We start from the raw sequence: 16,701 nt of genomic DNA, 5'->3' as shown, positions 1-16,701 counted from the left end.
CTTTGTTTTAACCCAATACATCAGACCCTGAAAATTGGGAGCAGTAGTAGGGAGAAAAATAAATAGGCAAATGGAAATTAAGGTACTATTCTCTGGAAAAACAGCTGACTTCTCCATGACCACATCTCATACCCACCTTAAAAAGACTTAGAGATTCCACTGCCTTTTTTTTTTTTTTTCAGTCATAAGATTATCTCACTAATGTTTATGGCAAATCCTTTTAGCAGATGTCTCATAATATGATCAGTATTGGGCTTAAGAAAGAAGGTGACAGTGACCTTTTAAGAACTTAGACACCACTACATCACATGTCATAAAAGCAGTGATACTGACCTTCTCCCCTCAAAGTATTAGCCCCCATCTATCTGAAGAAGGCTAACAAAGATAACCTCTTAAGGTCCTTGCTAATACCATCATTCTTTGATTCTACTATTTGACCTAAGTCTCTACAGGTGTTTGCGTGGTATGTATAAAAACTCATGAATTAGTGCTTCAAAAAGAAAAAAAAAGTCCATGAATTTATTTCTATTTCATAGGTAGTTACTGGCCTAGTGTTAACACCTGACATAGTGCTTCACCTTTTTCGTGTTGTGACACACGTACACTTGACCGCAGGGGTAAACGGATGAAACTACTCGCAGCCAGAAGTGACTAGCTTACTAACTTGACAGAGGGAGGGAGGTGCTTGGGAAGTGTCAGGTCCCACCCAGCTACCCCCAGAGCCGACAGGATCAGTATCTTGGAGCCAACACAGCTCATTCTTAGCACACTGGTGCGGAAGATCAGTCTAGCCCTACAACACTGTGTGTCAGGTCTGGGAAGCAACAAGTAACCAACATGAAATTAAACCAAATCTGCTGGACTATTTTCCCCGAGTCAGTGGATGACAGGGTATGATCACCAAACTACCAGATTTAAAGCATGACTGTGTGCGGGGGGTGGGTGAGTGGAGTGGGTGCTCTGGGTGAATTCTACAATTCTACTTTTTCTTTCAGCTCCCATACTCATTCAGCAAGACTTTTTTTTTTGTTAGTATGAAACTAAGGGAAAGTGCCATGATGTAGTAGCAGATGAAACAGACACAGATTCTACCCTCAAGGAAACCTCTGTCTTATAGGGGAAATAAGACATTTACAGAGATATAAATTTGTTGAATGAATAAATAAAAGAATAATTGCAGCATCAGGAGGTAAGAAGTGACACTTTCCAGAAAAGAGGTATAAACAAACTGCTATGAAAATGAGGCAGGAAAAGTTTCCCTCTGGAGAGGTTAAAGGAACCGCGAGAGAAGAAAGCATTGATATCAAATCTTAAGAGTCCTCAATGGGACCCAGGTATCTGCCAGGTATCCACAGCAGGGCAAAATAAAGGAAATATCTGGCTATTTAAATGAACAGTTTGCAAGCAAACCTCAGCTAAAAGGAGATGTGGTGTGGGGTTGGGAACAATGGGAAAGAGAAGGTTGGAATTAATAATGAAAATACAATTTAACAAAAAGTCTATGATGGGTTTTTATTGCTTTCCTTACTCTTCCTTGTATCAGATAATGGGAGAGCCTGAGGGACTGTTACAAACTTTAAACAAACCACTCCAGGGGTGCCTGGGTGGCTCAGTTGGTTAAGCACCTGACTTCGGCGCAGGTCATGATCTCATGGTTCGTGGGTTCGAGCCCCAAGTCAGGCTCTGTGCTGACAGCTCGGGGCCTGGAGCCTGTTTCACATTCTGTGTGTCTCTCTCTGCCCCTCTCTCACTTGTGTGTGCTCTCCTTTCTCTCTTTCTCTCCAATAAATAAATAAACATTAAAAAAAAAAAAAAAAACCCATCCCATCTATAGAAAAGGGATTCTGGATCACAAACCAGTCTCTCGATCACCCTTGAACTGCCACCTTAGACATTCCCTTTCCCAAAGGAAATCCATGTTTTAGGAAGCTTCAGCTCATTACCAATGTCCAGAGCTTAGAAGCAGTTGCTCTGCCCTGTGCCCTGCAGAACCCTACTACCTGCTTTAGCTAAATCCATTTCCACATTACCCAACCAAGTGGTCAGAAAGAGAGCTGGTCCTCGCATGGCTCAGAATTCCTCCAAATGCTAGAGAAATTCACGTGGCTGCTCTTTGTTTCTGAAGCTGACAAGGTTTAGAAGTCATGGTTCAAAGGCTGGGTGTGTGCAACTCCAACTCTTCTCGAAAGAGAAAGTCATTTCTACAGTCATTCCCACCTATCTCAAGAGGGGAAGGAGCTTCTGCCTCACAGCGTTGTCAGGTAGGAGGCGAAAGGACAGTAACAAGAACTCTGCTGGGAAACATATTTTAAGCAGAACATACTAGTTAAGACAGCACTAAGGTCTCACACATAATGAAGGTTATCCCAAAGAGCAGTATTTCAAACACTGTGGGTCTGGAGCTGTATGCCTCCTATGTTTACCTGTCACATGTCTCACTGCATGACCCCTGATGATGTGGTTCTGAAGAGCTTTGCTGAATATTTTCTTGACTAATCTCATGAGGACAGAGTATGCTGAGGAAATCATGAACCCACGAGCTGGCCGCATCTTCTTTTGGGATGTGAAGAAACCAGACCGTGATTGGGAGAAAGGGCTGCATGCAGTGGACTGAGTGTGTTGTACTTGAGAACTGCCCACACTGGCCCCTGACAAAAACAATCCCCATTTGTGGGACTTCATGGAGACCCATTCGCTGGAGGAGCAGGTGGAATCCATCAAAGAACTGGGACGCACGTAACCGACTGGTGTGCGACGGGAGCCCCCGATTCTGGCGTGACAGAGTGGCTGTGTCAAGCACGCCGTAGGAGGCAGTGATGACGGACCCAAGCCTGAGGCTGGCCTCCCCACAGCAGCACAAGTGACTTTCTTGGTCCCCAAGGCAGTGCTTACATATTGGGGTTGCTTTCGCCTTTTCTATCAGTTGTACTAAAACACCCACTGAAATTTCATTTGTACCATTCCTTCAAGTAAGGTAATTTGGTTACCCGCCCTAAACAAAACAAAACACAACTGTGAGTGGTACCTGCCATCAAAGAAGAAGAACTTTCCCCGTCCATTCTTCTCTCCGTGAACAAAGTTCCCCTCGAATCTGTCCGTGGAGGAGTAGGTGACTGTGCAGAACCCGTGTGGCAATCCATCATCATCCAGGTGTCCTGGAGAAAGGGAACCGCAAGGCAAACCTTAGCATCTTCAGTGCTCTCCCACCGAAATGTTCGTGCTCAGATCCTGCCAGCAAGTTCCCTGAGCAGCATCCCCTCCTTGCCTGAGGGGACAGTGAATGTCAAGGTCTCTGTGCCTGCATCAGCAGGATCAACTTGACTGTTAGGTACGCTTTGCGAATGGATGGGGACCACAGCAGAGGGACTTACACACGTTTCAGAATATGAACCAAAAAAATAAGCTTGCATGTTACTGGGGACTAAAAGTTATTACCAATAATAACATCTGCATGTTTCAATTTACCAAGTACTTCCCTACGAAGCTTCTATTTGGAACTAATGTCCCCAAACTATCATGCTTAATTGAAATGTGACTGAGCACCAGTTTATAGTCTATTATAAGGTACATTATCTTTGCAGTAAGTTATCTAATTGTAGAACTCAGTATACAGTATGATTTTATAGCTTATTATATAGTATGATGTGGAGGACTGCTAGCCAGGTGACTTTTGAAAACCTCACTGCTTGTTAGTTTGAACAACAAGGGACATAGCCATGTCTCAAACTGCCCTAACATTTATACACCTCATTGTACTAACACATGAACTCCTAGTCCTTCTAAGCCTGAACTTAAGCTTAACCTTGAACTAACTGCTTTATGTTGCAATTCATTTCAGCTTTGAATGTTTAGTAATAACCTTGTCATATACCCTCTACCACGATGTTCAGAGGGCTTGTGCTTTAAATGCAGCTAGAAGTATCTACATGGCCATTTAAGTAGTGATTTTGAACATCAGCAGCACTTATACTGTGATCCTTAAATTGCTGGTTCTTCCTGGATCACAGACTGGTGGTATATTCTAACATTTATGTATACAGTCAATATTTAGGTTTTTTTTTTTTTTTTATTATTCTCTACATATTTCATAAAACCCAGGAGTCACCTCATCGATGTCTCCCCAGTTTCTCTGGTGAGCTAATTTTATGGAGGTGGGTGAAAATGAAGGCAATAATTAATCTACTGGCTTTTCCTGGGTTAACAACCTGGGTCATGGATGAAAAAGGTATGAAAGCATTAAACACCGTGTGCAGTGCAAGGGACATTAAACACTTAAATGTGGCTTCCAGATGGCTCACAGACATAAAAGAAAACACAAACTATATCACCACAATGAATGCTTTTGTCTCCTAAAATGATTTCTTCTAACATGATAAAAAAAAAAAATCATCCCTTAGAAGAGAGGTTAAGTAATAAGCATTATTATGAAGAACAAAAAACCTCTTCACTTGTGTTATTGATTACATAAACATAAAATAACAATGAACAAATATACTGTCTTATCGCTACATCTGACTCTGTGTAGAATGAGTTACCTAGAATATTACAGCAAAACAGGGCTACTTAAATAAATCACAATCAATATGGTTCCTTTCCTCTTAACACAAATTTTTTTCCTACAAAGAGCCAGGAAATTAGTGGTTAGAAAGCTACTAGGCCACAATTGCTTTCTCTCCCCCAGAAACTAACTATACATGACATATTCAATGATACTTGAGTCATGTGAAATAATTTGGACAATTATTTCCTAAACATGTACAGATAACATTTCTCTGATTGAAGTAAATTGAATATACTTTTTTTTTTGTATTTTCATAGAAAAAAAAAAACCCACTCAGTGTATAGCTAAAAGCTTTCTTCTATGAAATGTTAGGATTAACATTTCTATGAATTTAGCACTCTACTTATAATTTAGGTATAAATATCAGAATAATCATTTTAGCCTTATACTGAGGCAGTTACTAATTAGTTGAAACTGTTTTCCCCACAGAAAACAGTTCACGTATTTCAGACTTTAAAAAGTTAACATATGATGAAACTTGTGTTTCTACTTGACATCCAGAGTACTATTATGATACTCATGAGTACCAAGGGGGAAGAAGTCCAGCGTAAATTCATTTGCACCTTTCCTCATTCACAACAGTCCTGTCCTACTTCTGGATAATACATTGCAGGTGCATCCTCAGCAGTGGAAAATTAGAGAAAATTTAAAGTGTCATACAACATACTAAAAGCACTGTGAGGGCCAGTACTGATCCCCAGCGAGATGAAAGCAAAAACATCACTCCGTCCCATTCCATGAAGAAGGATGCTTGTGTCGATGTGTCTTTCCACAGGCCAGGAAGAGATGTCCCATCATTTCTCGGGTGACACTGTGGACATGTGACGTGTGACACTTCCTTCTCTCTTTATCAGTCCCTCTATCAGCGGGACCCCTTGTTGGCTCATTTGTTTTGTTTTCCTCTCATCTTTGCCAAAAGGAGGATGATGTTATCAATGGACAGGATCGGTTAAAAAGCTGGAAATTACAGGCTGTGATCGTTCAAGAATTCCACCCTGAATATTTAATAGCCCGGAGTGGTTCTCCTCGCAGTAGAGCTTTGTATCTAAACAACAGCCACAACCAAAACAATAACAACAACAAAGAGACTTTCCAAAGAAAGAACTGTAGGGAAGAGAAGAAATCGGGATGTGACGCCCTCACGTCACCTTGCAACATAGAAGATCCTCTGGTACAACTCTTATGCAAGCACCCTTTGGATAATAACATCCTGTAATATTTGTCCGGTCAGTAATGGCCGTTTAACGGAGGGGCTACTGCTATACAGAAAAGAAAAAAGTGTGCAAACCAATGGGCGATGTCCTTCCTTGTTATCTAAAGTAAACCTTACCACAACCCCCCACATTCCAAGCTTATTGCCTCATCTGAGGAAGCCAATGCTAAGCACCTAAGAAACACACTAACTACTCTGAACGTGCTAATGATATTGAAAGCCCCTTCCCAATTCCTTCAATCCTTTCTTTTCTCTCTAGAGAAGGGCACCCTAGCAAACTGCCCTTTCTTCCTTGCTGCTGGCGGAAGAAGGTACTGCTAGGGGCAGGTATCCGCAGGACCCAGGAAGAGAAGCGGAAGAAGCCTTTGTAGTTAACAAGGTTCTCAAAAAAACCACCAGGATCTTCAACAGCATGTCCTGATTCCGAATTCCTATCCCTTCCAAGCGTTACCTAACTCAGAGAGAAACACCAGTCCTCCTTGCTCTCATTGAGGTCAATTTGTAAAATGCTCCAAGACAGCCAACAGCCTTCTGGGCCAGTTCCCACCAAACAGAGGTTGAACACCAGACCCAAACAACAAGGGGAACTCACTTGAATGACTGTTCTGTGTTGCTAATGCTGTCCTGGCTCGTGTGCCATGTATCTGTCCGCAGCACGATTCTAAATATTTACAGAGGTTAGAGAAGGAAAAATTTACTTTTTCCACTCTGTTCTAAAGATCATTACCTACTGAACAGATAGAAAGTTAAAAATCTCCCCCTGGAGTTACCTCTGAGCTTTTTTCCTGTATCCTTGTAAGAACACAAGACCAGACCTGTATTTTGTGTAATGATGGGACACTTGGGCAAAGGAAATTCCCTCTGGATCAGACACTGGCTGCTTACTGCCTCAGGCTTACCCCACAGGAGATCTGAGAACAGGGTGTGTGTGTGTGTGTGTGTGTGTGTGTGTGTGTGTGTGTGTTTCCTTCAGAACAAGAGACCCTTACATGCACTGTTGGTTTTGTAGAACAGGGATGCTTTAAAAAAGTAATAATAATACAAGCACAATAATACAAGCATAATAATACAAGCACAATACATTCTGTTTTGTGCAAAGGACATGCCCTTGTGAGGATGCATTCACACTGGTTGTTAAAAACATACTCTGATTTTTGAGAGTAATTCTTTGTGAGAGCTCAATTATTAGTTGTGAGGGTCCTGATTTTAATGCGTGGCCCACAGGGAGAGGGTGCTCCCAGTGCACTGAGCATGCCTTTTTCCCAAGTACAGAACATGAGCCAACCTTATTAGAGACAGACAGGATCAGATATTAGGGGGCCTTAAAAATATTTTTAATATTTTGAGGCAGTTGGGGGCAGTGGAACATTGAGATGTTTACTTTCTTTCTGGCTCCATAGTTCTGGAAATTCTGATATTTCCTCCTTTTGAGTATTCTTCCTCAGTGTCTCCTCTATTTCTCCGAGCCTTTCCATTTTTTCTTGTCTGCTTAACCACCTATCTGGATTATTTTAAGGAACCTTTTAGGCAATCCCTTATCCTGCTCACCACTGCTGGTTCGTCTTCCCAGAGCAGAGCTCTGGGCCTGACATTCCCAGCTCTAAAAAGCCCATATAGCTTCCTATTGCTTTCAGCACACAATCCACCTCACCGGCCCATGACACAGCCTCTTCCCGTCTTAGCCTCCACTCTTCTCCTCGGCCCTCCTAGCAGAACTGAATGCTTCGTCTCTGAATGTGCCTATGTCACAACAAGATGCCAAACCTGTGTGCACTCACGGAGCTCCTCTCTCCACCAGAACCAACTCTGGACCACCTCTTCCAGGAAAATCTTTCCCCATCCACTTCCCCAAGCTGGAAGTAAGTGTTACTTCTCAGCCACCATAATTCATCTGTTTGGATATGAAATGCTTATTTAAAATGAAATTAAGGACCACCTTGTATTCATCTTTGTACCTACGGGTAGACAAAGAAAGAAATCTAGTAATAAACAGTTCTGTTCCCAAAGCTAAACATCACTTCCTACTGAACCAATGAGCCTTGAAGAGTTTTTTAAAAAGCCACCGCAGGATCTCAGGTGGCATTGTCAGGCCCTCTGAGGCCAGGGGTTGCTACCTTCCCAAAGGCGCCTAGCCAATAGGAGTACACCGATATTCCCTCCACCACCCACCTTTGCCCTCGGGATTCATCTGCTCAGAGCCTAGAACTTCACCTAGGCTACAGTTCCACCCTGACAGAGAACCAACATACAAACTCTGATCCTGCAAAGATCAATTTCTTCCCCAGACTAAACTGCTAGGTTGGAAGAAAAAGAAGAAACAAGAAGTCTGTTGGAGGGGCTGTAAGCTAAATTCTCTTTCCCCTACATTTTTCTGAAGGTCACTGAACTCTGTCAGAACCAACCTCTGGAGTGATAAGAAGTGATACTGACAGAATACTTAACTGTTGCTTCCACACTCAGTTACCAAGTATTTCATATATTTGAATGACTCATTAAATTTTTTTTTTTTAAAGGAAAAATGGGGGCGCCTGGGTGGCTCAGTCGGTTAAGCGTCTGACTTCGGCTCAGGTCATGATCTCGCGGTCTGTGAGTTCGAGCCCTGCGTCGGGCTCTGTGCTGACTGCTCAGAGCCTGGAGCCTGTTTCAGCCTCCCCAGTTCATGCTCTGTCTCTCTCTGTCTCAAAAATAAAATAAACGTTAAAAAAATTTTTTTTTTAAATAATAAAAAAAAATAAAAGGAAAAATGTAGGGAGAAAGTCTGGTAGGGGGGACAGAGGTTCTGGAGGTCCAAGCTTATCTCCTACCTCACTGAGTGTCCTTGGATTTGTGCCTCAGTTTCCTCCTCTGTAAAATTAGGATAATATTAGTGCCCACCTCAGAAGATGGAGTGGATAATGTGTGTGTGGAACATTAGCACAGAGCATGAACACAATAAGAACTCAACAATCACAGCAATGATAATAATTGCGAAGACATTCAAACTGCTGAGAACAGAGGCTCTGTTCATGGAGAGAGGTAGGTGATTCTTGGACACCAAGATATTCAGACTAGCCTTTTACCAGTCTCCCATGCATGTGGTAGATGATAAGTAAAGACTATTACAGAGGCACTAAAAAGGCCAACAATGGCTCGAGAAAAGCCAACTGCTACAGTTCACTTCGTGTACACACACATGCTGTAGATACTGAGTTTGAGCTCTAGATGCTTCTAAGATTCTGCGCTGCTCTACCTGTTTACTGTCAGGTACAACTGAGTGACCGTGAGTCCTGGATTGCCCCAAACATTCAAAGCTTAAACTAGTTTTTTCCACCATGACCCCTCTCGCTCTCAAGCACATTCTGATTTGGGACGGTAATGTATATGGCCGTCCTATATAAGAGATTCTTTCTTGTTTGTATACAGAATCCCCCAAAACAACAGAAACATTTCTAAAGCTGCTTGTTTGCATTTTACAAGAAGCCCAGGGACTGTGGACAACTGGGCCTTATGTTTCTAAAAAGCTTCAAAAAGAAAGGTGGTCTAACCTGGGGAGCACTGTCTGCGATCAAGGGTTTGCATTAAAATTTTACAAGTAAAAGTAAACTCTGTAGAATAACAAGCCCTAACAATTCGAAGAGAGCATGTTTTTCATTTATCTTTCCTAACATGAAGGCACAAGATGTCAATAATTTAAATTTAACGAAGGCTTCCAATGAACCCTCTCAATCAATGTCTCTGGTGCCCCCTGAGCCCCCAACATTGGCTTTAATTACTAGACAAACAGTTCTGTGAGTTCACAACATTGTGAAATTAAAACAACAACAAACAGCCTTTGAAACTAGATAAAGGAGTAAGTTTTAACAGTTACACCAAGATGGATAATTTTGAGAAAATTCAGAATAATTAAGACCTCGAGGTCACTGCAAACAGAGTCAGTTATGTTTTATAAAAATCAATGTATCTTTATGCATTTGTACAGTGTTGCTACTTTTTCTTTACCTTTTATGAGCACTTGTTTATACAAATTAGATAGAAACCAGACTCAACCAAAAGCTTAAAATTATTTACTTGGATGCTTGGTTTAAAATATTCTCGAATAATACCACACAACATTGCAAAACATCACGACGCACTGTCTGGGTTGGAATCAAATAAATAAACACGCTAAAGAGTATTTTCCAATATTCAGTGTTACCAAATCATAACATCTCCTGATACAAACAAGTAGATTGTATAACGTCCCCACCTCGCTCTTTAGAACTAGCAAAAAAAAAAAAAAAAAAGAGGTGGAGAAACTCGGCAAAACAAAGTGGCGAGAAAAGTCGGGGGAGGGGCGCTAGAAGAGAAGGGGCGGAGAAACACGACACCAAGGCGGTGATATCACCCACAGCCAACGGCATGGAATTCAGAAAGTTAAGTGTCACCCAGCAATTTCGGTCAGGGCTTGCGGCGCGCCTGTACAGCGTGGCGGCGGCGGCACCCGGGCTCGGAAGCAGGAAGGGGGAGGGGTGGTTTGACTGAGTTCGCTCGGGGGCATTAGAGGCGAGGGCCACCGCCTCCCGGTCGGCGTGCGTTCAAGCCCCGGGTCGGGAGCGGCGTTCACTGCCCTGCAATGATTTCATCTTTTCGGAAAAGCGGCCGCCCCGGCCGCGGCTGCCACGTGCCTGGTTCGGCCCCGTGCGCTGCGCCGGGGGACGGACCCGGACGCGGCCGCGGTCACCGCAGGTCGCAGCGGCGAGCGGAAGGAAAGGGCTGGCAGCCGGAGAGGGGCTTGCGGTTGCCAAAAACGGGCCGGGGGGTCGTTCCACCGAGACCGCCGGTCTCGGGGGGCCTGTCCTCTTGCGCACCCCCCGGCTTCCATCCCCCAAAGGGGGAAGGCCAGAGTGCGGGGCAGGTTCTCAACTCCGAGGGCGGATGCAGGCGGTGGCCGGAGGGCTGGAGCGGCCGTACCCTCCCGGGGGCCCCGGCCCCGCGGAGCCCAGTTCCTGGCCTGCGCCCCACCGCGCAGTGCGCGCTCCCGGCGGCGTGGCCGTGGCTGCCCGGCCCGTGCCCGAGCCGGGCAGCGGGCCACCCGCGTAGGGGACAGTGGCGGCCGCGGGGCCCGGCGCCGCGCGGGTCGCAGCCCGCCACTCCTTCCGCGTTCCAAGCCCTCGGCGCCTCCTCCCCCAACCCCAGAGAAAAGCTTGTACCTTCCACCGCCTCCTCCACCATCTCGTCGTCGCTATCCATGGCGGCTGGGGACGGTGCCCAGCTCTGGGCCTCGCAACTGCCTCCCGTCCGTCCCGGTGCTCCCGGCGGCTGAGCGAGCGCTGGGGCTGAACCCTGCGAGTTTGGAGGAGGAGGAGGAAGAGGAGGGGCAGTCGGGGCTGGCTCGCACTGCCTCCCCCTACAGCCCTTTCAATTCCTTGGTCTTAAGCTGCTGCGGCAGCACTCGTCCTCCCCCCCCCCCTCCCTTTGCCCGCTGGCCCCTAGCCGCCGAGGCTTCGGGGTGCCGCCGTGGCCGCCGCCGCCGCTGCAACTTTCTCCTGTAATACCCTCTCTTTGTTATCGAGCAGATGATCCGCTGACATCACCCAGCGCCGGTGCGCTCCCTCCCTCGCTGATTGACAGTTCCCTGTCCCTTCCCAGAAGTAAGGCTCCTTAAAACGAAAGGCGCTCCTGGTCCGCGCTGACTCTGCGCCCCAGCCAACCAGCCCCCGAGCCCATCAGGGTTTATCTTTTGCTTCTGCTCGGCTGGGTGCGCTCCGAGAGCGCCACGCGGTCCTGCGCACCGGGCTTCCTGCGGGTACTTGGGACCGCCCGGTTATCGTCCTCCGGGTGGGGGGGGGGGGGGTGGTGGTGCTGAGAACTCTCGCCCTCCAGCTGTGCTGGGGCAACTTGGAAAATCCCCCGTGCCCAGCCCTCCAGCCCCGCCTCGGGACAGCCTCCAAAGAGCATGGGAAGCCAAGGCAGCGTTTCTGACGCTCCAGCACCTCAACTTCCTCTCGCCCTCGCCCCCGCCCCCACTTTACCCCGTTTGCCACCCGGAGCTGCACGAGTGAGGCACGCAGGGGAGCGCAGGTGTCCCTGCGTCGCCGCATCACATCCGTGAGCAGGTTTCCCAGACTCAAGGGGGTGACATCCAGCCCCGATTCCTCTCCGGGCTGGGGCTCCCACCCCAGCGCTCCGCGTCCCCACCCTCCTCGGGACTGTCAGGCGTTTCGACTGATTCGGGAATTCAGCAAATCCAAATGGCAGCGGGCTCGTTATCAGGCAGGGAACTAGCCGCAGGGAAGGCCCGGCAGGTTCCTCCTCGCGGTTGTGGTGATGGAAAAGAAGCCACCGAGTGGAGCTAACGAGGAACGACCCTCCGTCTGGCGCGCCTCCTTCTCGCGCCTTCCGCCCTGTACGTGTGATGCCCCAGCTGTCTCCCTGTTTCTCCAAGTGCCAAGCACTCCATAGATTCGGGCTCTTCAAGTGGAGAAAATGACGGGGCACCCAGTTCCCGGCCCAGCCACTTACTGTCATTGTGGCATTGCCTCTTACAGGTGGCGGTAAAGGGCGGCTGTAAATAGCTGGTTAAATGGATATGCAAATGTACACAATGTACCGTGGAATTACAGGGTGCTGCTCTGGGCATCTGCCAAGAACAGCTACTGCACGGGAGGAGGGGACAGGAGCGAGCAAAGAAAGTTGTTCCATTTTGTTTTCAGAACAACGAATGAGACTTTGGGGATTTCAGAGTACTTCCAGCACCCGGAGACCACGCCTTGTTTTCGGCTTTGTGCTTAAATGCTAGATATTTTTATCGAGTATTGTGAGTTTCTTCTTAAATTCAGTTTTTCTTTGTGAAACAAAAACAACAACAACAATGTTAGGGACGCTTGTCCCATTCACTGCCAGGAATTTCAATCTCTTTTGACTGGTTTCAGAAACAGAGGGAATGGCCCTGGACCAGGAGTTAGGATACTTGGGTCCTGGGGTTGCTGACCTGCAGAGGGGCCTTGGGATCTTTAGAACAGAGTGAAAATTCCTCCTGCCGGGGAGAAGAGGCTTAGGCTGCTCTAGTGTGAGACTGCTCAGGCATATACTATACTACTCTGAGATCCCCTGACTCAGGCTAGACCACTCAGAGGTCTCCTGGCTTAGGCTAGACCACTTTGAGTTCTTCCTGCTTAGGCTATGCTGGTATAAGTTCCCTCCAGCTTGGTCTAGATCACTCAAAGGACTGCCAGCCTAGGCTTGACCACCCTGAGGTTCCCCCACTACCACCCCCCCCCCCAGCTGGGGTTAGACTACTTTGAGGTCCCCTGGCTTAGACTAAACCTCTCTGAAGTCTTCTGGCTTAAGTGCAACCTCCCTAAAGTCCTCCAGTAAAATACATGGGCTCCAAAGCTGTGCAGAGCAGGTGTCCCTGAAGTGGAAGATGAAAGAGTTACTTCAGGTTACATCATCTTCAAACATGAACCGCAGAAATAGGGTTGTTGTTTTTTTTTTTTCTGATTTTTAAAAAAAGCTATCAGGTACCGAACTTGGTCTCTCATTGGTTTTGAGTTATGTGATATTTTTCTTATTTCCTTTTTAAACTTATCATCTCCTCCCTTACATGTTACATGATGCACAAAAACACACCAGTTCTTCTTCCCCAGTTTCCAGTTTATCAAGAGGCAGAAAACATGCCGAAAGCTTCAAGGAAGCAAAAAGAATTTATTCCTTTACTCTGAGGGAGCTGAGGCAGGGAGAAGGTGGCTTGGAAGAAATCGGCCCTCCCAACACACGGGTGTAACTACAGACTCTGGGTTTATGATGGGTAGGTAGGTATGTGGGGGCATGGGGATGAGTGACGTCACAAGTGTCCTGCCCCTAACTTTAGGTTCAGAGGAGGCTGTCCAGCTATTTCCTGGTGCTGTGAGATCGCCTGTACTTCACACCCAAACCGTCAGGTGCTCACGTTCCACCTGCTCCTTTGAAAGCACATGCAACACTGCACACAGCCCCTATCGCAGAAGCAGACCCCCTCTGGACTGTAAGGGTAGGGGTGCGAAGCACCAGGGCCTTCCTGCCAGAATGGGCAGTAGGGAGCGAAAGCTACCCCGAGAACCTTCTTCAGATCTGCACATAAGGCAGGCAGCAGCCTGGACACAGCCCCAGGCCCCTTCCCCTACCATTCATCCCTGCTGGCTCTGGGCCCAAAGTTTAGGTAAAATTGTTTTTATGGTTCCCTTAAGATGCATTTACCTTCTTACAAATCTACCTGTGTACGTTTTCAATCGCCTTCCCTCTCTCTAGACTGACTGATTCTTACGTGCGGCTGTAGAACCAAACACAGTGCCTGGTCCGGAATGAAGGTTAAGCATTGTCCGTGATGATTTTGCAGAGGAATATTTAGTTTTATAGAAACAGCGCCGAGGCTCACAGACTAGATCCTCTTCCTGTGTTTTGGCAAAGTGCTTTGTTTTAGCTGAAGTCTGAAGAGTGATTTTGAGTTGTTCTACTTTCCCACATCTACTGGCCCCAAATCTGCTTCCATCGCATTCTTTCCCACAGCTTCCTTCATTGAGAGCTCATTTCATAAACCCACTTTGCACTTGGCTCCCCGCCATTCTCCTCTGTCGTACTCGGTCCCCACCAATGTGGTCACGGGCTAGAAAATCAATAAAGCCCTTAATCACCATGTGCAGCAGCAACAGCAGCACTGCCCAGCTCCTAACTCAGCAGATCCAGGAGCACCGCAGCGAGCTCTGGCAGGCGGAGGGGGCTGCACAGGACCTCTGACAGCCAGGGCTGGGGGTGGGATTGCTTCCGTGCTCACACTGAGGCGTGACTTTTCTAAGCTGCTCGGTCTTGCTTCCTTTGCATCCAAGGAGATACCCTTCTCTTCACACTCAGCTTGGGAAACGTAAGTCCCTCTCCCACTGCAGCAAGCAGTCACAATACTGAGTTATCTTACTCATTTTACTGCCCATGTCTTTCCCCAGAGAAGGCTGGTGCTTCCTTAGAAGACTCCTAGAACTCTTGCAGTAAATATATTTTTAGAGGCATCTTGTATCTTATGCACCCTCCTACAATTAGGGGCAACAATTCTGTCCATTCATCGCTATGCGCTAAGTGAATTGTGAAAAATCTAGTGGATGTGGAGCTTGTGTGGGATTCACTAGTGCTGGCTGGTGACCCCTAGCTAGTGACTCCAGGATCATTGATCCCTCATCCTGCCCTGCTCGGTGGTCTTCCGAGTCTCCATGATCTAGGAAAGCAGGAACACCTTAGGGGTCCTGTTGGATCTGTGGCTGATATCCTGGCTCTACTTTGATTATTTGCTTACACTGCCCGCAAGGAGACCAGAACAGGATGGGTGAAGGAACTCTTAAATAATCATCAAGTCTCATTTTGGCATTGCTCACCCCTTAGCAAGGTTTTTTCCGCCCCCCCACCACATTCACCAATGTGATTGAATTCTCACCCCATTTATTTTGTATCCTTCAAGAACTAGCCATGCAACTGGGCAGTTAAGCTCTTTGGACCTTAGTGTTTCCAACTGCAAGTGGGCTCTAAAAATTATTTTCCTGGGGAAAAGTTAAATAGAGCATGAAGAGCCCCACGGACATGCCCAGGAAAAGGAAAGGGGAAGAAGCCAGGACAACTCTAACGAACTGAATATTCAAGACCCAAGTCAACTCAGCTTAATGGCACTGAGATCTGGGGGCGTGAGAGAGAGACCTTTATCTTACTCTAGGAAGAGAGGCATGGGACTTTCAGGAGAACCAAGGTGCTTGGATTCTGAATTACTGAGTCACTAATCAAGGTCTGTGTTGGTGACAACTGCAGAAGCTGGAGGGAGGGGCAGGGAAAGGAGCAGCGAGGAGAAGGGTGTGGGGGAGGAGATGTGCATGAAAGGGAAGCATTTACAGCATGTGGTGCACAGCAAAGAGCAACCAGGAACATCAAGGGCACCAAATAAAGGCCCGGGAGCAAAGGAAGAGATGGAGAAAATTCATTCTGCTGGAAATAGACATGACTGCAGTCATGAAGAGGACTCCCAAATTCAGGGTGACCTGATTTGGTTACGGCAACAGGAAGTGCAGGAGAGGGCAGAATAACCTGACCTGAGGAAGTGAATTAAATAATAGAGAAGACATCATAGTTGCCATGGCATTAAAATACCTCGCACCACATTAAGCTTCTTTTTTTCTCTTTTGCTTGATTCTTGTTCTTGCAACATGTTAATGTCATTGCAGTATAGCCAGTAAACTAAATTTAGATCTTCTGGGGCATGGGGGAAGGGAAGATGCAGCCCAGATCTCCCTGTCTGGGTCCACTCTGGGCAAATATTCTTCCCCCCGCAGCGTGCCTGGTGCTTTTGGTCCTCGCGTTGTGGGATATGAAAATCCTTGTCGGGCTTGGGTCTGGTGAAGCTGCTGAGTGACATAATTTGGGGGAAAAAAAGACAAATGGGAAGCAATTTTCAAAGAGGCACTTGCTTTAGAAATTACTTCAGAAAAATCAATAAGATGCTGAAATTTGAAAAATACAAGTACCATCAAAACCAAATGTGTTTGGGGCACCTGGGTAGCTCATTCTGTTAAGTGTCTGACTTCTGGTTTCGGCTCGGGTCATGATCTCAGGGTTGTGAGATTGAGCTCCTTGTTGGGCTTTGTGCTGGGGGTGGGGCCTGTTTAAGATTCTCTCTCCCTCTACTGGTTGTGCTTGCTCTCTCTGTCTCTACAACCCCCCCTGCCCCCCGCCAAACCAAAACCAACTTTTCCTAAGTATTACTTTATTTTATTGCTTTAAAAAATATTTTAGTTTATTCAGCAAAAAGATTTTTTAGGTCCTGCCATCATTCATATGCAAATGCTACCATGGCAGAGGGTGGGTATATAGTATTTTTGATATTACTCTACACTGAGTGAATAGAAGGGTATTTCCAGTGGACTTGCTTACCACAAACGTTACCACATTCATCGAGGCC

General features: G+C 46.6%; 1 protein-coding gene across 2 annotated transcripts in view; it reads right to left on the bottom strand.

Annotated features, from left to right (window-relative positions):
• The window catches only part of SETD7 (SET domain containing 7, histone lysine methyltransferase), a 50,284-nt gene extending 39,054 nt beyond the window's left edge, over positions 1-11,230 (bottom strand). Inside the window, exons 1-2 of one of the 2 annotated variants that reach the window (XM_042935447.1) lie at positions 10,943-11,230; positions 3,026-3,155 (exon numbers count right to left, since the gene is read on the bottom strand). In XM_042935447.1, the coding sequence (XP_042791381.1) occupies positions 3,026-3,155; positions 10,943-10,982 (170 nt within the window). In that variant the 5' untranslated portion in view covers positions 10,983-11,230. The remainder of the gene's footprint in view (positions 1-3,025; positions 3,156-10,942) is intronic. The other variant, XM_042935446.1, reaches the window with a different exon arrangement.
• Between the last annotated feature and the right edge of the window lie 5,471 nt (positions 11,231-16,701).

The sequence above is a fragment of the Panthera leo genome, chromosome B1, assembly GCF_018350215.1.
Source record: "Panthera leo isolate Ple1 chromosome B1, P.leo_Ple1_pat1.1, whole genome shotgun sequence".
Taxonomy (NCBI): domain Eukaryota; kingdom Metazoa; phylum Chordata; class Mammalia; order Carnivora; family Felidae; genus Panthera; species Panthera leo.
Note: the sequence above shows the minus strand (reverse complement) of the source record. Positions and strands in the feature narration are given on the sequence as shown.